Source organism: Doryrhamphus excisus, linkage group LG15 (assembly GCF_037039965.1).
Source record: "Doryrhamphus excisus strain RoL-2023G ecotype Guam linkage group LG15, RoL_Dexc_Guam_v1.1, whole genome shotgun sequence".
Classification (NCBI taxonomy): domain Eukaryota; kingdom Metazoa; phylum Chordata; class Actinopteri; order Syngnathiformes; family Syngnathidae; genus Doryrhamphus; species Doryrhamphus excisus.
This window is the reverse complement of record NC_136371.1, coordinates 14,575,080-14,594,509: the sequence shown is the minus strand read 5'-3', so window position 1 is coordinate 14,594,509 and position 19,430 is coordinate 14,575,080. Positions and strand designations below refer to the sequence as shown.

The 19,430-nt window shown below is 42.1% G+C and overlaps 2 protein-coding genes across 4 annotated transcripts; one reads left to right on the top strand and one right to left on the bottom strand.

Moving 5' to 3' along the window:
- Window positions 1-406: 406 nt before the first annotated feature.
- On the bottom strand, window positions 407-3,344 carry sumo1 (small ubiquitin like modifier 1). The gene is made up of 5 exons (XM_058051494.2): window positions 3,210-3,344; window positions 2,821-2,895; window positions 2,602-2,679; window positions 2,458-2,529; window positions 407-1,388 (listed from the first exon to the last, which is right to left on the bottom strand). The coding sequence occupies exons 1-5, from the start codon at window positions 3,219-3,221 to the stop codon at window positions 1,320-1,322; spliced, it is 306 nt and encodes a 101-aa protein (XP_057907477.1). The 5' UTR covers window positions 3,222-3,344; the 3' UTR covers window positions 407-1,319.
- A 460-nt stretch (window positions 3,345-3,804) lies between these two features.
- map3k2 (mitogen-activated protein kinase kinase kinase 2) lies at window positions 3,805-18,914 on the top strand. 3 transcript variants are annotated; one of them, XR_009119813.2, is made up of 17 exons: window positions 3,805-4,163; window positions 5,180-5,252; window positions 7,378-7,496; window positions 7,891-7,931; window positions 8,006-8,105; window positions 8,205-8,318; window positions 10,826-10,922; window positions 11,095-11,225; window positions 11,309-11,388; window positions 11,465-11,535; window positions 11,956-12,048; window positions 12,128-12,361; window positions 12,434-12,582; window positions 12,657-12,788; window positions 12,861-12,990; window positions 13,078-13,268; window positions 16,216-16,364. XR_009119813.2 is itself a non-coding variant. In XM_058052063.2 (17 exons), the coding sequence occupies exons 2-17, from the start codon at window positions 5,198-5,200 to the stop codon at window positions 16,433-16,435; spliced, it is 1,944 nt and encodes a 647-aa protein (XP_057908046.1). In that variant the 5' UTR covers window positions 3,807-4,163; window positions 5,180-5,197; the 3' UTR covers window positions 16,436-18,914. The 3 variants fall into 3 exon arrangements, 2 of the variants coding, with proteins under 2 accessions (XP_057908046.1, XP_057908048.1); XM_058052063.2 differs by having other exon boundaries at window positions 3,807-4,163; window positions 13,091-13,268; window positions 16,216-18,914; XM_058052065.2 differs by having other exon boundaries at window positions 3,808-4,163; window positions 11,465-11,529; window positions 13,091-13,268; window positions 16,216-18,914.
- Window positions 18,915-19,430: the final 516 nt, after the last annotated feature.

Genomic DNA, 19,430 nt, shown 5'->3' with positions numbered 1-19,430 from the left:
CATTCTAATGAAGGTAGTTGGGACATTTAGTGTTATTCGTGTTACGTGACTCTTTTGGATGTCAGCGGTTTTGATGTCATCCATCCATGCATCTTTTACCAGGAGTACCCAGACAAAACTCACACCCGGAGAACATGTAAACTCCATATAAAGACACCAAAACAAAGAATCAAGCCTTTGATCTCTTGACTGTGAGGCCAACATGCTAAACTTTGAGGCTACCGTGCTGCCCATTTGTAAGTGAACCAGGAAATGTATTAGTCAATATATTGATATGATATGTATACACAAAGAAAAAGCTTTAGATTTTTGAGAGTCAGAAGGCAGCGGATGCGGCTGGAGGGGCCCAGCAGAGGCCGGCAAACCTGCTTTTCATTCAAATACAGAAAAAAAATAATAGAAAATGTTTTCCATTTATAAATATTTTATTTGGAAAAAAAGCTAAAATCAGCAGAATCTCAAACCATCTGTATCAATGTTCCTCAGAAGTATGATCAGTATTGGGACTGGGATCTGTACTTGCTAATAATGATGTGCACCACTTTGGGAGACTGACTTCACGTCATGATCTCAAATATTGATTTGCAAAAGCACAAAGTGTACAAATTTAACACAATCTTTAACACAATCTTCTTGAGGAACTTTATAGTACGGACAGTCGGATTCCAACAGCAACACAAAAGGAACCGCCACAACAGAGGCAGCACATGCCAACCAAGTGTTTCCCAACGGATGCAGCCGTGTATATATTTACATAAACCTTCCCATATGAGCAGTCAACCACACAGAAGATAAAAACATGGTTGTATTACTCAAAATGCTCGAAAACACACACAGACATGTACAAGCACAGTCACCATTGTTATTATAAAAATGTTTTTAATACCAATGATAATTATTTTAGGGGATGTGGCTGTCAATGTGGACAACATAGCTGCAAAGTGTTGCACTAACATCACCTTTAAAGCAAACAATGGGACTGATTTCAAACTCTGTACAAATGTGATGCCAAAAATAAAGTACATCAAAAATTGCCACTTGTTCACATGGTGCAACGCTTCCTGGCACATTATGTTCCAGAATTTGGCTTACATGAACAACACAGACTCCTTTACACTTCCTGGTTGTGTCAACATTATATCATGGATATGGTATCCACATGAGGGTTCCTGCAATTCCTCCTGGTCTTATTTCTCGTCTCTCCGTTCGGATACATGGAAGCCCTGACAGTTTTGATCCAGATGGTTTGAAAGTGAACAAAATGCATTGATAAAAAAAAGCAAAATACAAAATAAAAAAAGGTTAAGAAGATAGAAGGTTTACTCGTTCCAAAGTCCACCCGTCTGTTCTTGATACACCTCAATGACATCCTCGTCCTCCATCCCCAACTGTTCAAACAAATTCATGCATTTCATGAACATCATGAAAGGAAAACTGTATTTTTTTTTATAATTGCCCGTCATGCACAATCCTTATAGACGTGAGACATGAACATGAATGTGTTTCTCTTTTCTGATTGTTCTAACGAGATAAAAACAGAAAAAGAGAACGCTCATTACTGCTCATAACATATTCCCCCTATAAAGTCATCTGAAAAAATCTCCAAAAAGCAAACGTTTCATTTACATATGTGACATGCACATTAACGCCGTTTTTCAAGACATCCCTCTCATTTGTCAAGGCACAAGGAATATTGTGTTCTAGGGCTGCATAAACATAGCACCTACCAAGCCTACAACTACCATTTTCCTCTTTAGTAATCAGCAGTCAAACATAAGTCAGTTCTGCAAAATATCACTTAAAAGGAGAAAAACTAGTTTTGGTGAAATGATACATTTCAAGCACAACTTTCACTTTGACACAAATTTTGCCATATGTATTTAGCCGATATATCTAAACAACTACGCCACAACAACACAAAACCTGGTTGCTTTACAAAACATTTTGTAATTTTCAAATGTCATACCAGAAACTATTTACAATTTTTACATTTGGAACCAAACTGTGTGTGTGCATGTGTCCCCCCTTCGATGTGTAACCTCCTACACGCTGCACTACCCCACGCTTTTTCACTTCCTGTTTGCGATGGAGCACTTTATTACACAGAAAAGATGCATGCCATGCTTGTATAAAATGCACTTCTGCCACTTTGCAGCTGTTTTTACAGTTCAAAAGTGCACTAAACATGATCTAAACGTTCCCAAAAAATGTACAGGGCGTATAAATACGTCTTTGGGATCGGGTGTTCGGATTTTAAAAAAAAAACAATACATACATCTTTGGTAACAAATGAGTGAGTAACTACTTATACATCTTTAGAATTCACAAAAAAGAAAGGTATACTGTTTGTGTACATGGCTCACATAAGGATTGTGGATGATGGGCAAAATTTAAAAGAAAAGTGAATTTTTTTTAAAGACCGGCTCAAGATGAGCATCACAGGAAATAGAGGTTTACCTCTTTTGGAGTTTGGTTATCTGCAATTCTCTGTCCTTCAAACAGAAACCTGAGTGTACTCGCTGGGACGCCCTGCAACACAGATATTTTTTGAGGCCCAGTTGCTGTCATTCAAGTCCAGACATACTGTATTGTGTGTCCAACCTGTCTCTGGCTGTAAGACTCCTTTAGCTTTTTCAGATGTGTTGTCATCTTCACTTTAAAGTGGATTTCACTGCTATCCTGGAGATCAACGATTGGCAATGTCAACCAACAGAAAGGATATCAGACTCCCAACGCGTTATTTATTCAAGGACTATGCTAGCAGATTACAGGAAACTGCATGAGCATGTCTGGTGTCTGATAATATGACACGACTCCTACCTGACCGATCACTTTCAATTTGATGTACTCTCCATCCTTCTTATCACCACCGTCTTGGCTGGATGGTTTTGTCTCCTACAAAACAACACAATGGTAAACACCACGACTGTAAAAGTAGGCCAAATGGTGCTTAGATACTACACTGCCGATGATTAATTAACGGCATGTGAATGTTATCATGAAAATAATGTGAATCATACCTTGGAAAGTTTTAGCTACACGATAAAGTGAGTAAGTGTTTTGGGGGGAGGGCCTCCAACTACCAGAGCTAAACGTTAGCACATTGCAGTACAAGGTAATAAGTGACAGCCCCTAAAGCAGGTTTATGTTTCGTTTTGCCTGATAAACATGTAATGCAAAACAACTACGATTAAATGGTTTCGTCTTACCGTATCTGACATATTTTCCACTGTGGGCGAAGACACAAATGTACTAACAATAGAATTAATGCTAGCTAGCCAACGCGGTTTCGTTCACCATAAGCCCGATGTTGTGAGAGTTATGGTTACCGGAACTGACGTAACTAAGCGACCCACTGCCAAAATAAAATGCAATTTTTCATAGACAGATTATCGTTATACTTGTAATAAATTGCAAACGCTAATGATTGCTTTTGGTCAATTATTCCAGCTATTTTTGGCAACGACCATCATAAAATTCAGGGCAATCCAATTATTTTCAGACAACAAAATAAATACAAACATTTAAATACAAATTCAATACAAACAACAATGTATGCCATTTTTAATAAGTTTAACCGACACAGTGGTGTTTAGTGTTCACGTTGTATTTAGTGTGTATATTTAGGAATTATGACCATTCTCTGACAGCACGGATACATTCTTAAAACGGTGGTGGTTAAAGACGTACCAAGCAGGTCAGAATAAGAAAATATTTCCTCGTTTTGAACAACAAAATAAAAGCGTATTTGTCATTTAGTCATAGCACGAGACGTTTGTTTTGTCAGTCATATGAAGCAACTTCCGGCACTGGCTGTCAACAATCCAGTACCTTGATGCTGATGAGGCCACAACAGCAAGCAAAGCTATCGTTGGCAGCCAACACCACGAAAAGTAGCACAAAATGGCAGCTGTTCCGTAACTTCGTTTTTATAACAGCGCGGAGAAGGGGCTACACCACCGGATGAATGGTACATTTGTATGCCAGGAGATTCGCAGAGGGCTAAATTGACAGCCCGAGGGCCTCGTCGTCGTGTCCCATCAGCACTCGAGTGAAGTTGCCAGCGGAGTGCCAAACTTCGGCTTCCCCCAGCGGCTCTCCGCGGGGCCCGGGGCGCGAGTCACCGGCCCTGTGGATGACTGAGTAAATCGAATTCCTTACAGGTAAGATAAGTGAAATACAACTGGCAAGACAGATTCGAATTGTAACTGTGAGGGTTTGCTTTACGAGCACATCGAGGTATAGCCACACTGTCCGTCCACTTTAGCGTTAGCATAGCTTGACAACTTCCTCCGGCCTGACAGCTTAGCTGCACACTGAAGAGTCTTCTGCTTTTTTATTGCCCCTTCGCTTCCGTCGTCAGTCACGGCCATTTTAGCCTGCTGTGAGACGACACCGTCGTGAATAATCTTCTTTTATTGAGATGGCAAATTGAATCGCAACTGTTGACATTTTGTAGCTACCAACTTGCTCTCGCCGATAGCATTGAAGCTAAAGAACCGCCAAGCAGGCCACAGTCACAGCTGCAATGTTTGTTGTGAGTATAGCAACGCTGGGTCGCTAGCATGTCACCAACACCGTGTAAACAATATTGTACGTTTGTCAAGTCCCAACATGACTGAAGTCAATGGGTGATGCCCATGCACATCAGCTGATAATCATTAATGTTCTTTTACTGTCCCCACTAAAATTGTCTACAATGAGCTGCCTGTTGAGCTAGATGAACAGTGTGATCGATTAACCCTTGCTGTTAAAAGTGAATTGCCATGTTATATATTCAAGTGAAACACTCAGCATTGCAGTTTTGTGCTTTGAACGGCTGAGGGGCGATTACTTACTTGTTAACTTACTTAGTTATTCATGTAACACACACAACACAATGAACAACTTCATGCAGTCAGGGTTTTTTCTGCACTGTACTACTGGCTTTGGCTGTTCAAATGAGGTGTTCAAGAGCATTTTGTAGCTCAGTGTTTGGCACTAATGTACTCAAGCTGTTCACATTCAGCAATCTGCATAAAGATGTGGCGGTAGGTACAGCAGAAAAATGTACTGTTGCTGGTAATCTGCTCCATACCTGGTGCCGCATGAAGACAGCATGTCAACCAAGTATTTTGTTGTGCTTGTCAGCCAGCTCCAACTATTCCTGCTCCAACTTGTGTCTTGTGTGCTCTTACAGGAGGAAGGAATCCCTTTGATGGGAGAATCCTCTTTCCTGGACTCTTGGGTCAATAGCCGTGTCATTATGATGGGTATGTATCTGTGTTGTCTACTTGGTTGGGCCTCCTTTTGCATGAAGTACAGCGTCAATACGGCATAGCATGAAGGTGATCAGCCCGTGGCACTGCTCAGGTGTATTGAAAGCCCTGGTTGCTTTGATAGGAGTCTTCAGCTCATCTTTCTCTTGACCCTGGCTAACAGACTCTTTGAGAGGCTCAGGTCAAGTGGGTTTGCTGGCTAATCAAGCACAGTGACACCATCGTCATTGAATTGGGTTTTGGTACCTTCCGCAGTGCGGGCTCGTCTTTGCATGTGTATGGAGCCGTTTAGCTGATTAGTTTCTTACACCACAGCTGTCTAATATCTTGCCTTTTTACAATGTTTACATTCATTAAGACTAACTTTGGGGGTTTCATTATATGTAAGTGATAAATGTCCAAATTGCAAGAAATAAAGGTTTAGAATATTTTCTTCTGTGTGCAATCAATCTATTTTGTGTAAAATTTGTGCATTTTTCCCCAAATTCCGTTTTATTTTTTATTCAGTTTTTCAATTTTCCTTTTTTTGAATTCATAATACTTTTACATTTTATACTTTACCTGCACGGAGTGTGTACTTTTGCGACAGTAAATAAAATGCCTTTTAATTAAATGCAAAAATCCTTGCCCAGTATTTCAGAAACGGATGCAGCCTCGCTAACAGCTTCTGCACATATTGCTACAAAATCCTCAATAAACTATAATGCCCGTGCTTGTGGTTAAGGGAGACCTAGTCAGGAAGTGTAGTGTGTGTATTGAGAATGCCTGACATCAGCGAGCATTGTAAAACGCTTGGATACAAACACAACACTGTGTAAACACACACACAGCCGCACTAGCATGCTCCGCTAAACTAAGCTAACCCAGCTAGCTTCCATTCACGTAAATTTGAGGCCTTTTTCTGCCAACTTTTGCCAGTGTTTGAGGTTGTTGTTTGGACATGTTGAATCAGTGCTTGTGATGAGAAATGTTCCTTCTCCTTGCAATGACAGCATTCCATTTACATTATGTCAAAAAGATTCTGCTTTACAACATTAGATTTTTTTTTTATCAGCCAATTCCATGACTCCGCCGGCAGGCCTACAGAGGTAATAGGTCACCAAAATATCAAACTTTTTCATCATTTATAGTGATGTATAAAGTAAGAATATTTCTATTTTATTTATTGGAGAATTAGGGAATAGGTTTTCTTTTGTGTTGTGTTCCCTTAGTGTACCGAAACAAGCCACAAAGTGTACCTGTGACTTTGAAAGAGTGTTTGATTGTTTTTATGTGTACTTAAGGGTGAACTGCACTTTTTTGGGAGTTTTGCCCATCATTCATAATCCTTATGTGAAACATGAACACATATTTCTTTTTCTGTGCATTCGAACACGAGTGAACAAGTTAATAAAATGCACGTCATTAGGACACCTATTTATACTATGAAGCACTCAAAAAAATAACTAACAACGTTGCATAGTTTGATAAACATGCTGTGATCATACATTAACACGTGCACTGAACATAACATGTTGTAGTTGCAATATCTTGCCATATTTTGATTATTTAAAACACTACGAAACATATTTCCTAAGCATATTGATACAAATGCTAGCTAATACTGCTAGTTCAGACAAACCCTTATGATGTCCCCTTTCCATGGGATGGCTGTGTCTTCCAGCACAAGACGTGTGCTCCAGTCCTCGGGTAAAAAATGCTGATGACAAACCAGCATCTTGGTGACTCTTTGTAGCGAAATTGAGAGCCAGATATCCACTCTTCTGTCTGTGAATGACGCTGAGACTAGCGGCTAGCCAGGTGTCGTGTTAGTCCCCCAGGTAATACACTAATGCTACACTAATATCGCTGTAGCTTAGTTAATATATAAGTAAATTGAACACTGTTGCCGTTTTTTTAGGGTTTTTTTAATGCTTTAGCGTCAATAGGTTTTTCCCATGATGTCTGTTGTTAGCTTTCTCATATTAACTTGTATTTTTGCGCTAGAATGCACAGAAAAGGCAAAGATATGTGTTCATGTTTTACATAAGGCTTGTGAATGATGGACAAAAAAGGTGCAGTTTCCATGTAAAGAACAGGTGCTCATTTCCTTTCGTTTTTCCCTTGTTTGAATGAACAGATGAGCAGGAGGCGCTGCAGTCAATCATGCAGGACCTGGCAGAACTTCATCGCTCCAGCCGTCCTGCCGGCTTTCTGTCGGACCTAGGCAAACCCAAAGCCTCCTCGCCCAAGAACCTGGTAAGCACCACGCTCAACTAGGGAGGAGTGACCCCACTTTTTAGGATCGTCCTGCATGTTCCCCTGATCTAAATCAAATTGAGATATTTAGTAATTGATGGCACAGGAAGTTTACAAAAATGGACAGTGGATGCTCTTTTTTTTTTTTAAAGCCATTCCCACGAGCCTACTGGAATTTGCAACTGGTCTTAACATTTTCATCAGGAGCATCACTGCAGCCTCTTGTGATAACAATATACAGTATTTTACTATATTCCATGCCATATAAAGGATAATACAACAATTTCAGAGGATTTTAAAGACTGTCGCATTCAGTAAAAACTGCCAAACTGTCTTCTCAGTATGTCATTTTTCCTCACATTTGACCGTCTCTCAATGTTTGTATTTGGAACAGAATGACGTCAGAGTGAAGTTTGAGTTTAAAGGCGAGAAGAGGTGAGGCTCTGGCTTGCTTCATTACTTGTGCTCCTCTGCGCACCCCTTGACCTTTGATGTCTTCATTTTTGTAGAATTTTGCAATTTCGTCGGCCCATCAAGTTGGATGACCTGAGGGCGAAAGCTAAGGTGGCTTTCGGTCAGACGATGGACCTTCACTACAGCAACAACGAGGTAGAGCTAAAACTGCTAAGACCATTATTAACTCTGACCCAGTCAGTCATTTCAGGTGAGCAGTACATTCACAGACCTCCCCTCACTTATTCTTGGCAGCTGGTGATTCCGCTGACCGTTCAGGATGACCTGGACAAGGCTGTGGAGCTGCTGGATCGGAGCATTCACATGAAGAGCCTAAAGATCCTCTTGGTGCTGCAGATCTCCTCACAGGTAACTCGGGGTCAGTCCCACAACAGGGGTTTTCAACTGGTCTTAACCTGTCCTGTGTTTGTAAACGCTTGACCCAAAGGTCTATCCGGAACTGTGCATTGTGCAGGATGAGGAAACCACCTATCATATTAACAGTAGATGAAATATTTTAATTAGGGCTGGGTAAAAAAAAATACTACAGTATTCAATCGGTTATGGATTGATTTAATTCAAATTTTTCAGTATCAATTCATTGTGCATGTGGACACACTCCTCATCACTGGTAACACTTTGCTTCCTCGTGAAATACATTAATCAGGAGTGTCCAAAGGGCGGCCTGGAGGCCATTTGTAGACCATGGTGCCAGTGGCTTTTTGTGGAAATGAAATTGAACAAAAACAGCAAAAATGGAAAATACAGCAAAGGGGCATTATGTAACAAGAAAATGCTGAAATGTTAATACAGTGTAACCTTGGTTATCATGTTAGGAAATCGACTTGCCATACAATATGGCTCTTGTCTTACATGTTATTCATACACTGTGTGAGTCCATCTGTGTTCATGTATTTTCATCACAAACATCTTTAGCTTGCAAACAAAGTCGTAACTGACATTATCTACGGTCACTGACATGACCTCTCAACATTGCTTAAATATGTTATGCATTGTTTATAATTATGTTCCACCATGTTTGTTTTTTGTTTTTTTAATGCGAATGGAAAATTAGTAAAAATTACATTTGAAGTATATGGCGGGAAATCTTACTAATATCCGTCTTTGAAAAGGGGCGTTTCTGGACGTGACGTCGGCGAAGGCACAGTAAACAAGTAAAATGAGACAATGGACAAGACAGAATATGTTTACATTGATCATAGCAAAAATTGGAGCCAGGTGTCAGTAGTTTTCGTTTCACATAGCATCAGAAATAGCATCCAAATTGCGTACTTTCAAGCCAAATGCTTCTTCTTTTAATGATGATCACAGCAGTCTTGAGTGAAATAAACGCAAAGCGGTGTTCCAATTGTGCCTTGTTCTCGGTGTACTTTCTTCATTCATTTTAGTCTTAAACCTTTGACTTTTGGAAAAGAAAAACAACGAGAGCACCCTCGGACACTGAACAGCCAGCGGCAACACGTTTTGACTGGACTACTAATTTGATGAAATATATACTGACGAGCGGCCTCTTGAAGGGTTTGCTTACTCTGCTCAAGATGAGAGCTGTGCCTTTGCCAAGGTCACTTGGGAAACGCCCCTTTTCTTAAGAGTTCAGACCATAATGTCGCCTGGCACGTATAAAAATGTAGTTTTTCATGAATTTTAACAATGTTGAAAAATCATGTCATTGACCTTTTAAGGTTACTTTTATCTTCACTGGAGTCGTGACTCTTCCGAGACACCACACCGTTTATAGTTATTTCTCATCTTCTTTAACAAATGCAACTTTCTTTGGCCCTGTTTTGGGTTATTGAGGTGAGAAACACTATTCAAGAAATAAGTCATGGGAAAACAGGAAGGTGTGTTATCTTCCTGCCGCACTCTGTCTTTAGGAGCAGTCATATTCGTAAGTAAAATTCAATGTAAAATTAATCTGGAATGTTATTGAATGAATGAATTTATCCCTTTCATTCATCATCATTTATAGTCATTCATATGCATTTTGAATTGTTTTTGACACTATGTGTTATATTTTTTTGCTTTTTGGAACAGACTAATTGGATTTGCATTATTTCTTATGGGAAATTTTAATTTGGTTAGCATCTGACCTTGTGGAACGTATTAATGATGCCAACCCATTTTCCACTGTACTAAGTCATAGTCATCTTTCTGTAGGGCAAACGGCTATAACCGTGTTTCGAGCTGTTGCATGGCCGCCTCCATCTCCCATTTACAAATTGTCGGCGGAAGGAGTTTCTCCAAGCTGCGTCTCCATTATCTACACGACATATGATGCTTTATTACCTCGTGTTCACCTTGCAATAAGTTTTTGAAGCCACATTGTAACAAAGTTGACTGTAAAAGCTATAGTGCGTCCATAACCTCACACTTTTCCTTCATCTACGACGTAACAACATGACATGAGCATAAGGCTGTCAATTTTATGCTTTATTATCACGTCTTTATAAATTATTACCTGCTGAGGTTGAATGTTTTTCTGTGAGGGGGGAGGATACCTATTTACGGAGAGAAAAAGCAGAAGTGGGTGGGTTATCCCAAAAATTTAAAAAATAATTATAATTTTCTACCTAAAAGCCCCAAAATTGCAGAGACATTAATACAAAATCAGATAAACGATGAAGGATGTGATATGTCTGGCTTTCAAACTTCATGTTTATCTGCAAGGTTTTCAGAAGCACTTCCTAGTTTCAGTATGCTTAAACAGGTTATTACAACTTCCAGTGACTTAATGTTGTTGCTTTCCTGTCTGTTTGAATATAATCCTAATCCTACAACCACAGTAATAAAATCTCTCTGACAATGTCAATTGTAACTACCACTGAGTATAGTATTTTCCTGTGTTGTTTTTCCAGAACTCTTCCTGCAATATGGGCCTTTTGCCTTCCTGTGAGGAGTTGGACAACACAGGATTCCGAGTCCCAGACAAGAAGAGCATGCTTGGATCATTAGGTAAGAGAATACCTGTTTACCGAATCACCTATCCAGAGTGAAGCTTTGCCACCCGGTGGCTTGTACTGCAGATGGTTAGTTCTCATGCTAACAAGAATGAATGTCACAGTCGATAAAGTCAAGTGTCAAGCGCAATAATTTGATATTGAGTAAATGTGTCCAACTGGTTCAGGGTCTCATTCAACGGACCGCAGCTCTCCTCCGCCTGGATATATTCCTGACGCACTCCAGCAGGTGGCGAGGAACGGCTCCTTCACGAGTATCAACAGCGAAGGAGAGTTCATTCCAGAGAGCATGGACCAGGTGCTCCTCCCCAGCCTCAAGCACGTAAACCTTGCCATTCTCCATGCATGGGAAATATAAGTGGTGCGTCTTTCTCTCCTCAGATGTTGGATCCGTTGAGCATGAGCAGTCCAGAAAATTCAGCCTCTGGAAGTTGTCCTTCTTTAGACAGCCCTCTGGACAGGTTGAGACAGATTAAGTCGGGCTTCAGTCAGCTTGCATGATACCATACTTGACTGCCATGTTTGTTTGTTAAACAGCGACTACCCAAAGTCGAGGATGCCGAGAGCACAGAGCTACCCTGACAACCACCAGGACTTTCCAGGTGCAGGTACTGCCTTTATACAGTGGGGGAAATAATGATTTGATCTCATGTTGATTTTGGAAGTTGTCACCCACACTCCAGATACAGACGTGGACATTTTTTCTAAAATTTTCTAAAAATATCACAATACACATCGTCATCTACAATCACTCCCATTAAATACGGCTTATAAATGTGGCACGTGGGTGTCAATTCAAGTTTATTTATATACAGCCCCGAATCGCTGGTGTGTCTTCCAGCATGCTAAAAACCAAGGCAACAAAGGAATGTTTCATGCTTGCAGGGGATCAAATACTACACAGTGTACCCCACAAACCGCCACCCCCCACTGTATGTATGGCTGCATCACTGGTACATACCCCTTCAGTACATCTGATGTATCATTTGTCACGAGCAACAGGACTTATCTTGTTCTTGCTTCTACAGAGTACGACATCCCGGTCTTCGACAAGACAGGAAAAGGAGGCACATACCCTCGGCGATACGGCGTTCCCTTCGGCCTGCAAGATTACAGTGATGGTATGCATTTGGTTCTAGTTCCCTCTCCAACAACGGGTGACGCAAGCACAGCACACGTTGCTCTCCTTTCTTTGTGCAGGGAGGAAGACCTTCCCTCGCGCTCGGCGAACACAGGCACACGGCCTTCGCTCACCTGTCAGCTTCAGCCCAACGGAGCAGTCTCCCAGCACCAGCAGCGGCAGTAGCGTCTTTACCCCCGACCTGGAAGATGCCGCTGGGCCTGCCAGGCGGCCACGAAGAGGAAGCGACATTGAAGTCAATCAGTCGACCACCCCAGGCTTGACAGTTATGGACATCAGTCCTCCCAGCCGCTGTGAGTTCTCCCTTTGACGTCCCAACCGCCCATTTTATTTGTTATTTTTTTCACCACGCTATGTATCTCCAGCACCACGAGCTCCCACCAACTGGCGTTTGGGGAAGCTGCTTGGCCAGGGTGCCTTCGGACGGGTTTTTCTTTGCTACGACGCCGACACTGGACGGGAATTGGCTGTCAAACAGGTCCAGTTTGATCCAGAGAGTCCTGAGACAAGCAAGGTCAGAATTGCTCTGCTTTTTATGTTCTTTCTCTTGTGGCGGAAAAGCTGAAAAGACTCTTATGTTATGAGCAGGAGGTGAGTGCGCTGGAGTGTGAAATTCAGCTGCTGAAAAACCTTTGTCACGAACGCATTGTGCAGTACTACGGGTGTCTGCGAGATACCATGGAGCGAACGCTCTCCATCTTCATGGAGTACATGCCTGGAGTGAGTGCCCATGCCCTCTCAGCTGTGCGGCAAGCTCTGAATGCTCCACTCATCATGTCTCATTGTCCTCAGGGTTCCATAAAGGACCAAGTGAAGTCCTATGGTGCATTGACAGAGAATGTGACACGTCGTTACACTCGGCAGATCCTTGAAGGGGTTTCCTACCTTCACAGCAACATGATTGTTCACAGGGACATCAAAGGTAATGCCTGCACCATTTTGTTATAGATCTCCAGGTATCTGGACCAGGACCTGAATGTGTCTGAAAGATGAAAGTGTTATTCAAAAGTGTGTGTCTTCAGGGGCCAATATCCTCAGAGACTCTGTCGGAAACGTGAAGCTGGGTGACTTTGGGGCCAGTCGTCGACTGCAGACTATCTGTCTGTCAGGAACAGGAATCAAGTCAGTGACCGGCACCCCCTACTGGATGAGCCCGGAAGTAATCAGTGGCGAAGGTTACGGGAGGAAGGCTGACATCTGGTAAGACCACATAATTATTCATTCATTTTCTACAGCTTATTGAGTGGAACCTGTCCCGGCTCATATGACGATGGGGCTGGCGCTCCGATCAATTGGACGATCTCTGTGAAAAAGCATGGTATCTGCATATCCCGATACTTGCTTTGTAAATGCTGATCATCTTTGCCGAGCAGCTCACAAAGCTTGTTGTTGTGAAAGTGGCAAGCATATTCTGGCAAAACATGCCAGAAAGAATGTCTCGACGGGCATTATTGTTGAGTTATCAAAGTTCGCGATGTGATCATTGGTCGCCACACCGGCACCCACATCCAGAGCAAACCGTACAAGACAAGTCTCCCACGGCTTAGATGAGCTGTCAATAGCCACGTATACATGGACCCAAATATTCCCATTCCATTCGGGTTATTTGCTCAAACGGAAAGAATGTAACCTTTGTATACACCTCATTTCGAAAGAAAAGAACCAATCCGAATGAATATATAATCGGATTCACAGGGGTGGAATATTCTTTTCCCCAATCCGATTGCGGTATCTTGTACCCGCTCAAACGGAAAGTTGTCAGACTGCGTTCTTCTTCGTGGTGTTTTTCTTCTTCTGTTGTTTATTGGCGGTTGGCAAGCAGCTTTCATGTGCATTACCGCCATCTGCGGAACAGAATCTAAACCCTTCTATACACCATTCACAAGTCCAGTTTTATTAAAAAAGAAAATACATATCTATATAAAATATTGAGCTTAATTATAAAATATTAGCAAGATTGAATTTCTATCTTTATTTACAGTATGTCACAAAAGTGAGTACACCCCTCACATTTCTGCAAATATTTTATTATATCTTTTCATGGGACACCACTGAAGAAATGAAACTTTGCTACAATGTAAAGTAGTCAGTGTACAGCTTGTATAACAGTGTAAATTTACTGTCCCCTCAAAATAACTCAATACACAGACCTTAATGTCTAAACTGCAGGCAACAAAAGTGAATACACCCCTAAGTGAAAATGTCCAAATTGGGCCCAATTAGCCATTTTCTTTCCCTAGTGTCATGTGACCCATTAGTGTTACAAGGTCTCAGGTGTGAATGGGGAGCATGTGTGTTAAATTTGGTTTTATCACTCTCACACTCTCTCATACTGGTCACTGGAAGTTTAACATGGCACCTCATGGCAAAGAACTCTCTGAGGATCTGAAAAAAAAGAATTGCTGCGCTACACGAAGATGGCTTAGGCTATAAGAAGATTGCCAACACTCTGAAACTGAGCAGCAGCACGGTGGCCAAGACCATACAGCGGTTTAACATCACAGGTGCCACTCAGAACAGGCCTCGCCATGGTCGACCAAAGAAGTTGAGTGCACGTGCCCAGCGTCATATCCAGAGGTTGTCTTTGGAAAATAGACGCCTGAGTGCTGCCAGCATTGCTGCAGAGGTTGAAGGGATGGGTGGTCAACCTGTTAGTGCTCAGACCATACGTCGCACTCTGCATCAAATTGGTCTGCATGACTGTCATCCCAGAAAAAAGCCTCTTCTAAAGATGATGCATAAGAAAGCCCGCAAACAGTTTGCTGAAGATAAGCAGACTAAAGACATGGATTACTGGAACCATGTCCTGTGGTCTGATGAGACCAAGCTTATTTGGTTCAGATGGTGTCAAGCGTGTGTGGCGGAAACCAGGTGAGGAGTACAAAGACGAGTGTGTTTTACCTACAGTCAAACATGGTGGTGGGAGTGTCATGGTCTGGAGCTGCATGAGTGCTGCCGGCACTGGGGAGCTACAGTTCATTGAGGGAACCATGAATGCCAACATGTACTGTGACATCCTGAAGCAGAGCATGATCCCCTCCCTTCCAACATGACAACGACCCCAAACACACCTCCAAGACAACCACTGCTTTGCTAAAGAAGTTAAGGGTGAATGTGATGGACTGGCCAAGCATGTCTCCAGACCTAAATCCTATTGAGCATCTGTGGGGCATCCTCAAACTGAAGGTGAAGGAGCACAAGGTCTCTAACATCCACCAGCTCCGTGATGTCATCATGGAGGAGTGGAAGAGGATTCCAGTGGCAGCCTGTGAAGCTCTGGTGAACTCCATGCCCAAGAGGGTTAAGGCAGTGCTGGAAAATAATGGTGGCCACACAAAATATTGACACTTTTGGCCCAATTTGGACATTTTCTCTTAGGGGTGTATTCACTTTTGTTGCCTGCAGTTTAGACATTAAGGTCTGTGTATTGAGTTATTTTGAAGGGAACAGTAAATTTCCTTTCTACTTTCCCTTGACTACTTTACATTGTAGCAAAGTTTCATTTCTTCAGTGTTGTCCCATGAAAAGATATAATAAAATATTTGCAGAAATGTGAAGGGTGTACTCACTTTTGTGACATACTGTATCTAACTATCATTTCCTGTTTCCGGGTGCGTTCTTTCAGCGAATGCTGAGATATGACGTAACACACAGCTTGAGACGTTCTTTGATTTAAAAAAATGGAGGCAAGCAATCGGCACTGGACTGCTGCAGAAAGTTTGGTTTTGATTCAAACTAAATTTCAAGACTGGACGAACGAAAAACTGGCAATACAGAGTTATTCCACAAGTGAAAGAAAAAGTCGAGGAAGTCGGTATCACGTGATGTTGGTGTTTACGCTTTACTGCGCATGCCCCATTGACTATTCTGGTTGATTATAGCGGCGCATGTAGACACGCAATTGGAATATTCCTTTCCATGTATACCATTGCTTTCGGAAAGGTCATTCGGCGGAAAGAGAAAAACTCCTCATGTAAACTTGGCTAATGTGTAGGGAATTTGGCATGTCTAAACTCTATATGTTTGACGAATAATAGGCCATAGTCAAAAGTAGAAAACAGGTTCCACTGTGTTCAGGGTTTGCATGAAAGGTCTATCTGACCATTTTATTTGGGTTGAATGTCAACGGTCCGTGTCATGCTCTCAGGAGTGTTGGCTGCACTGTTGTGGAAATGCTGACCCAACGACCCCCCTGGGCAGAGTTTGAAGCCATGGCAGCGATCTTTAAGATTGCCACACAGCCCACCAACCCTGTGCTGCCAGCTCACGTGTCGGATCACTGCAGGGAGTTTCTCAAACGCATCTTTGTGGAGACCAAGCAACGTCCGTCTGCAGATGAGCTGCTGAGGCACATCTTTGTACATTAAGGTGAGAGCGACTTTGCCTGACAACACACCCACCTCTAAAGCCGGGCTTACTTACTGTAACCATACTGGACCAGATGGTTGGGTGCTTCCAGGCCTCTTTGTATGAAACCGCTGAAGACACAAGTCTTCTCTTTTTGCACCTTACTTTCTCAAACAAGGAGGAATCAAGCGCGATATGAACTCTCAGAAAACACCCCCCCCCCTTTTTTTAACGCCCCCCTCTTCAAATGTTGGTGTCGTTGTTGTGGACCAGACCCCAGAATGTAGTCTCCTGCCTGTGATGACCTGGACTTGCTGCTAAAAAAAACCCCATGCAGACACCACCTTCCAATCACCTGCCTTCATCTCGCCTTCTTTTTCGGTCGCCATCTTGCCATGTGCCTTTTTTCAGTTTTTACATATTGCCTGAATGAGTTTTGTAGTCGTTGCATTATATGTCACACACATTGGCTCCAAGTCATGCCGCTGCCGGCGCACACACACACACACACACACACACACACTCAATCAATCTCATTGTCACTTTCATACATACAAAAGAACTTTAAGACCTTGAATGAAGCACTCAGCTGGGTTGCAGTCTATGGTTGCTAAGTATTTGATCCCCCACTTTGTAAGTTTACTACACTGCAAAGACAATCCATAATTTTTTATGGCAGAGAGACAGGACTTAGAACAAATACAGAAAAAAACATAAAGCTGATGAATTTATTTGTATTTGATCCCCAATGCAAAATGTGGCTGAGTAGTCGTTGGCAAGCTCAGATGTTTCTTCTAGTTGGTCACCAGGGTTGCACACATCTCAGGAGAGACGCTTTGTTTGATAGATGGGATGGTGTTGTTTGTGTCAGTCTGTGTCATTTATCTGCCTCCAAACTGTGCTCCCAACTCCCTTGACATCATTAACCAGCTCCTAACATGCCATTCTGGGCCAGTCACTTTTCTCGCAGTCGTCTTTACTCACCCTTAAAATCTTACAGTGGTCTCCTTGCTGGTGGTCTTGATGCCTATTTCAGTCTTGTGCAGGCCTACAAGCTTGTCCTGGCTGTCATTTGCCAGCTCTTTGGTCTTGCCCATGGTGGTGTACAGATTAGATTTATGTGATTTAAGTGTCTTTTAGCTAACAAGTAGGTTTTCTGAATTTTATGACATTCGGTCTCTCTCGGTTACAATAAATGTCATCAGCAGGGGATCAAATACTTATTTTGTGCGTACGCCCCGGTTAGCAGTGACAGTCGTGAGTCGCCATCAGTAACACTCCCATTGTCGCCTCTCCATCTGGCTTGAGATTGATGCCTTAAATGTTCCAGTCAGTCAGTCAGCCAGTGAGAGCCAGACCGGAGCAAGGTCTGCTTTTAAAGACCCACCCCCCCGCCACTTACCCCCAACCCAACCCACCGTTCAAAAAAAACAATGCACACTTTTCTTGCATCTGATCAAACTAAAGGTTCCATATTGACCATGCCCAGAACTTTATTAAGTATTTCACAAATCTGATGCCTGCTGGAACCGCCACACTTTGTCTTGTAGATTAAATAGATCAGTTCAACAAAGTCAACTTGGTAGGTTTTAGAGGGTGTTTTTGCCTCCAGTGGCCACAAGATGGTACTAAAAGCCACTAATACACCCTTGTTTCCCCTCCATCCCGTTTTGTCCAGATTGTTGCATGAAATGTACAATTCCCCTTAAGGCACTTAACATGCACTCTGCTTGGCACTAGAACAAATTCTCTTCATGCGGTCATAGAAACTTGAGTGGCCATGTTGTGTTTAAACCAGAATGCACTATCTTTGACTTTTCTATTTTATATTTTCTATAGTTTTTATTTTTTATTTTTTTACAATTCCTCCTCAGCTGTTTCTTTGCACATAACATAACGTTTCCTCACGTGTGTGTGTGTGTGTGTGTGTGTGTGTGTGTTTGTGCGTGTGTGTTTGCAATGAATGCAAGTTGTCAGATGACGTCATTCACCACAGTGGATTAACGTTTCACGACCGGTATTTGTATGTGCGCGTTGACACTTAAGTGTGTGAAGCCACTGTGTGTGTGTGTGTGTGTGTGTGTGTATGTGTATGCGTGTGTAACTACTGTCTATGCTCAGTTGGTGCCACCCATAATGCCTCGAGCGTTCTCATCACGAGCGGAGGACACCAATGATTAAAATCTTGTACAAATGTAAAAAAATGAAATGTACCTTTTTTGTTTTTCTAAAGTCTGTTTATGTGTGTCTTGTAAAAGAAGCCATGTTTATAATTCTAATTGGTTTGTGACCAATACGCCTGTTTATATCAGATCTGTATATCAGTGGTACGTATAATTTTTTAATATATATATTTTTATTTCACTTGGGAAGATTTTATGCATGGTTGGTCCAGACAAATGCAGCAGTGCCGTTAAATTTTCTTGGCCAAATTCTGCAGTAATGCAACAGCTGTGTGTTCGTTATGACGGTGAAGAATAATAAAAGGTATTTATTTCACCTGTACCTGTTTCATTTGTACATTTTGAAAAGAGAAACAAACATCAATAATAATCATAATACATTTTATTTCAAAGCGCCTTTCAGGACACCCAAGGTCGCTGTACAGAAGATAAAAACACCAATATAAAATACAAGCGAAAAGACAACATACAATAAATAAGAGCATACAATAAATAGGGGAGGGGGGGGTGTGAAGCAGTTAAAGAGAATAGGCAAGTTTGAACAGATGAGTTTTGAGATTGGATTTGAAGATGGGAAGGGTGGCAGAGTTACAGAGGTCTGGTGGCAATGAGTTCCAGACTTGGGGAGAAGAGCGGCTGAAAGCTCTGCTCCCCATAGTGCTAAGGCACTATAGTGAGATGGAGAGAGAAGGAAGAGACAATTAATGGAGCGCAGATGGAAGTAAGCTGACCTGGTGGCGTTATTAATGTGGGATAGAAAAGATAGAGTGCTGTCAAAGAAGACCTTGAGGGGAGAGGGAGACGATGGAGCTGTCGATGGAGAGAGAGAAGG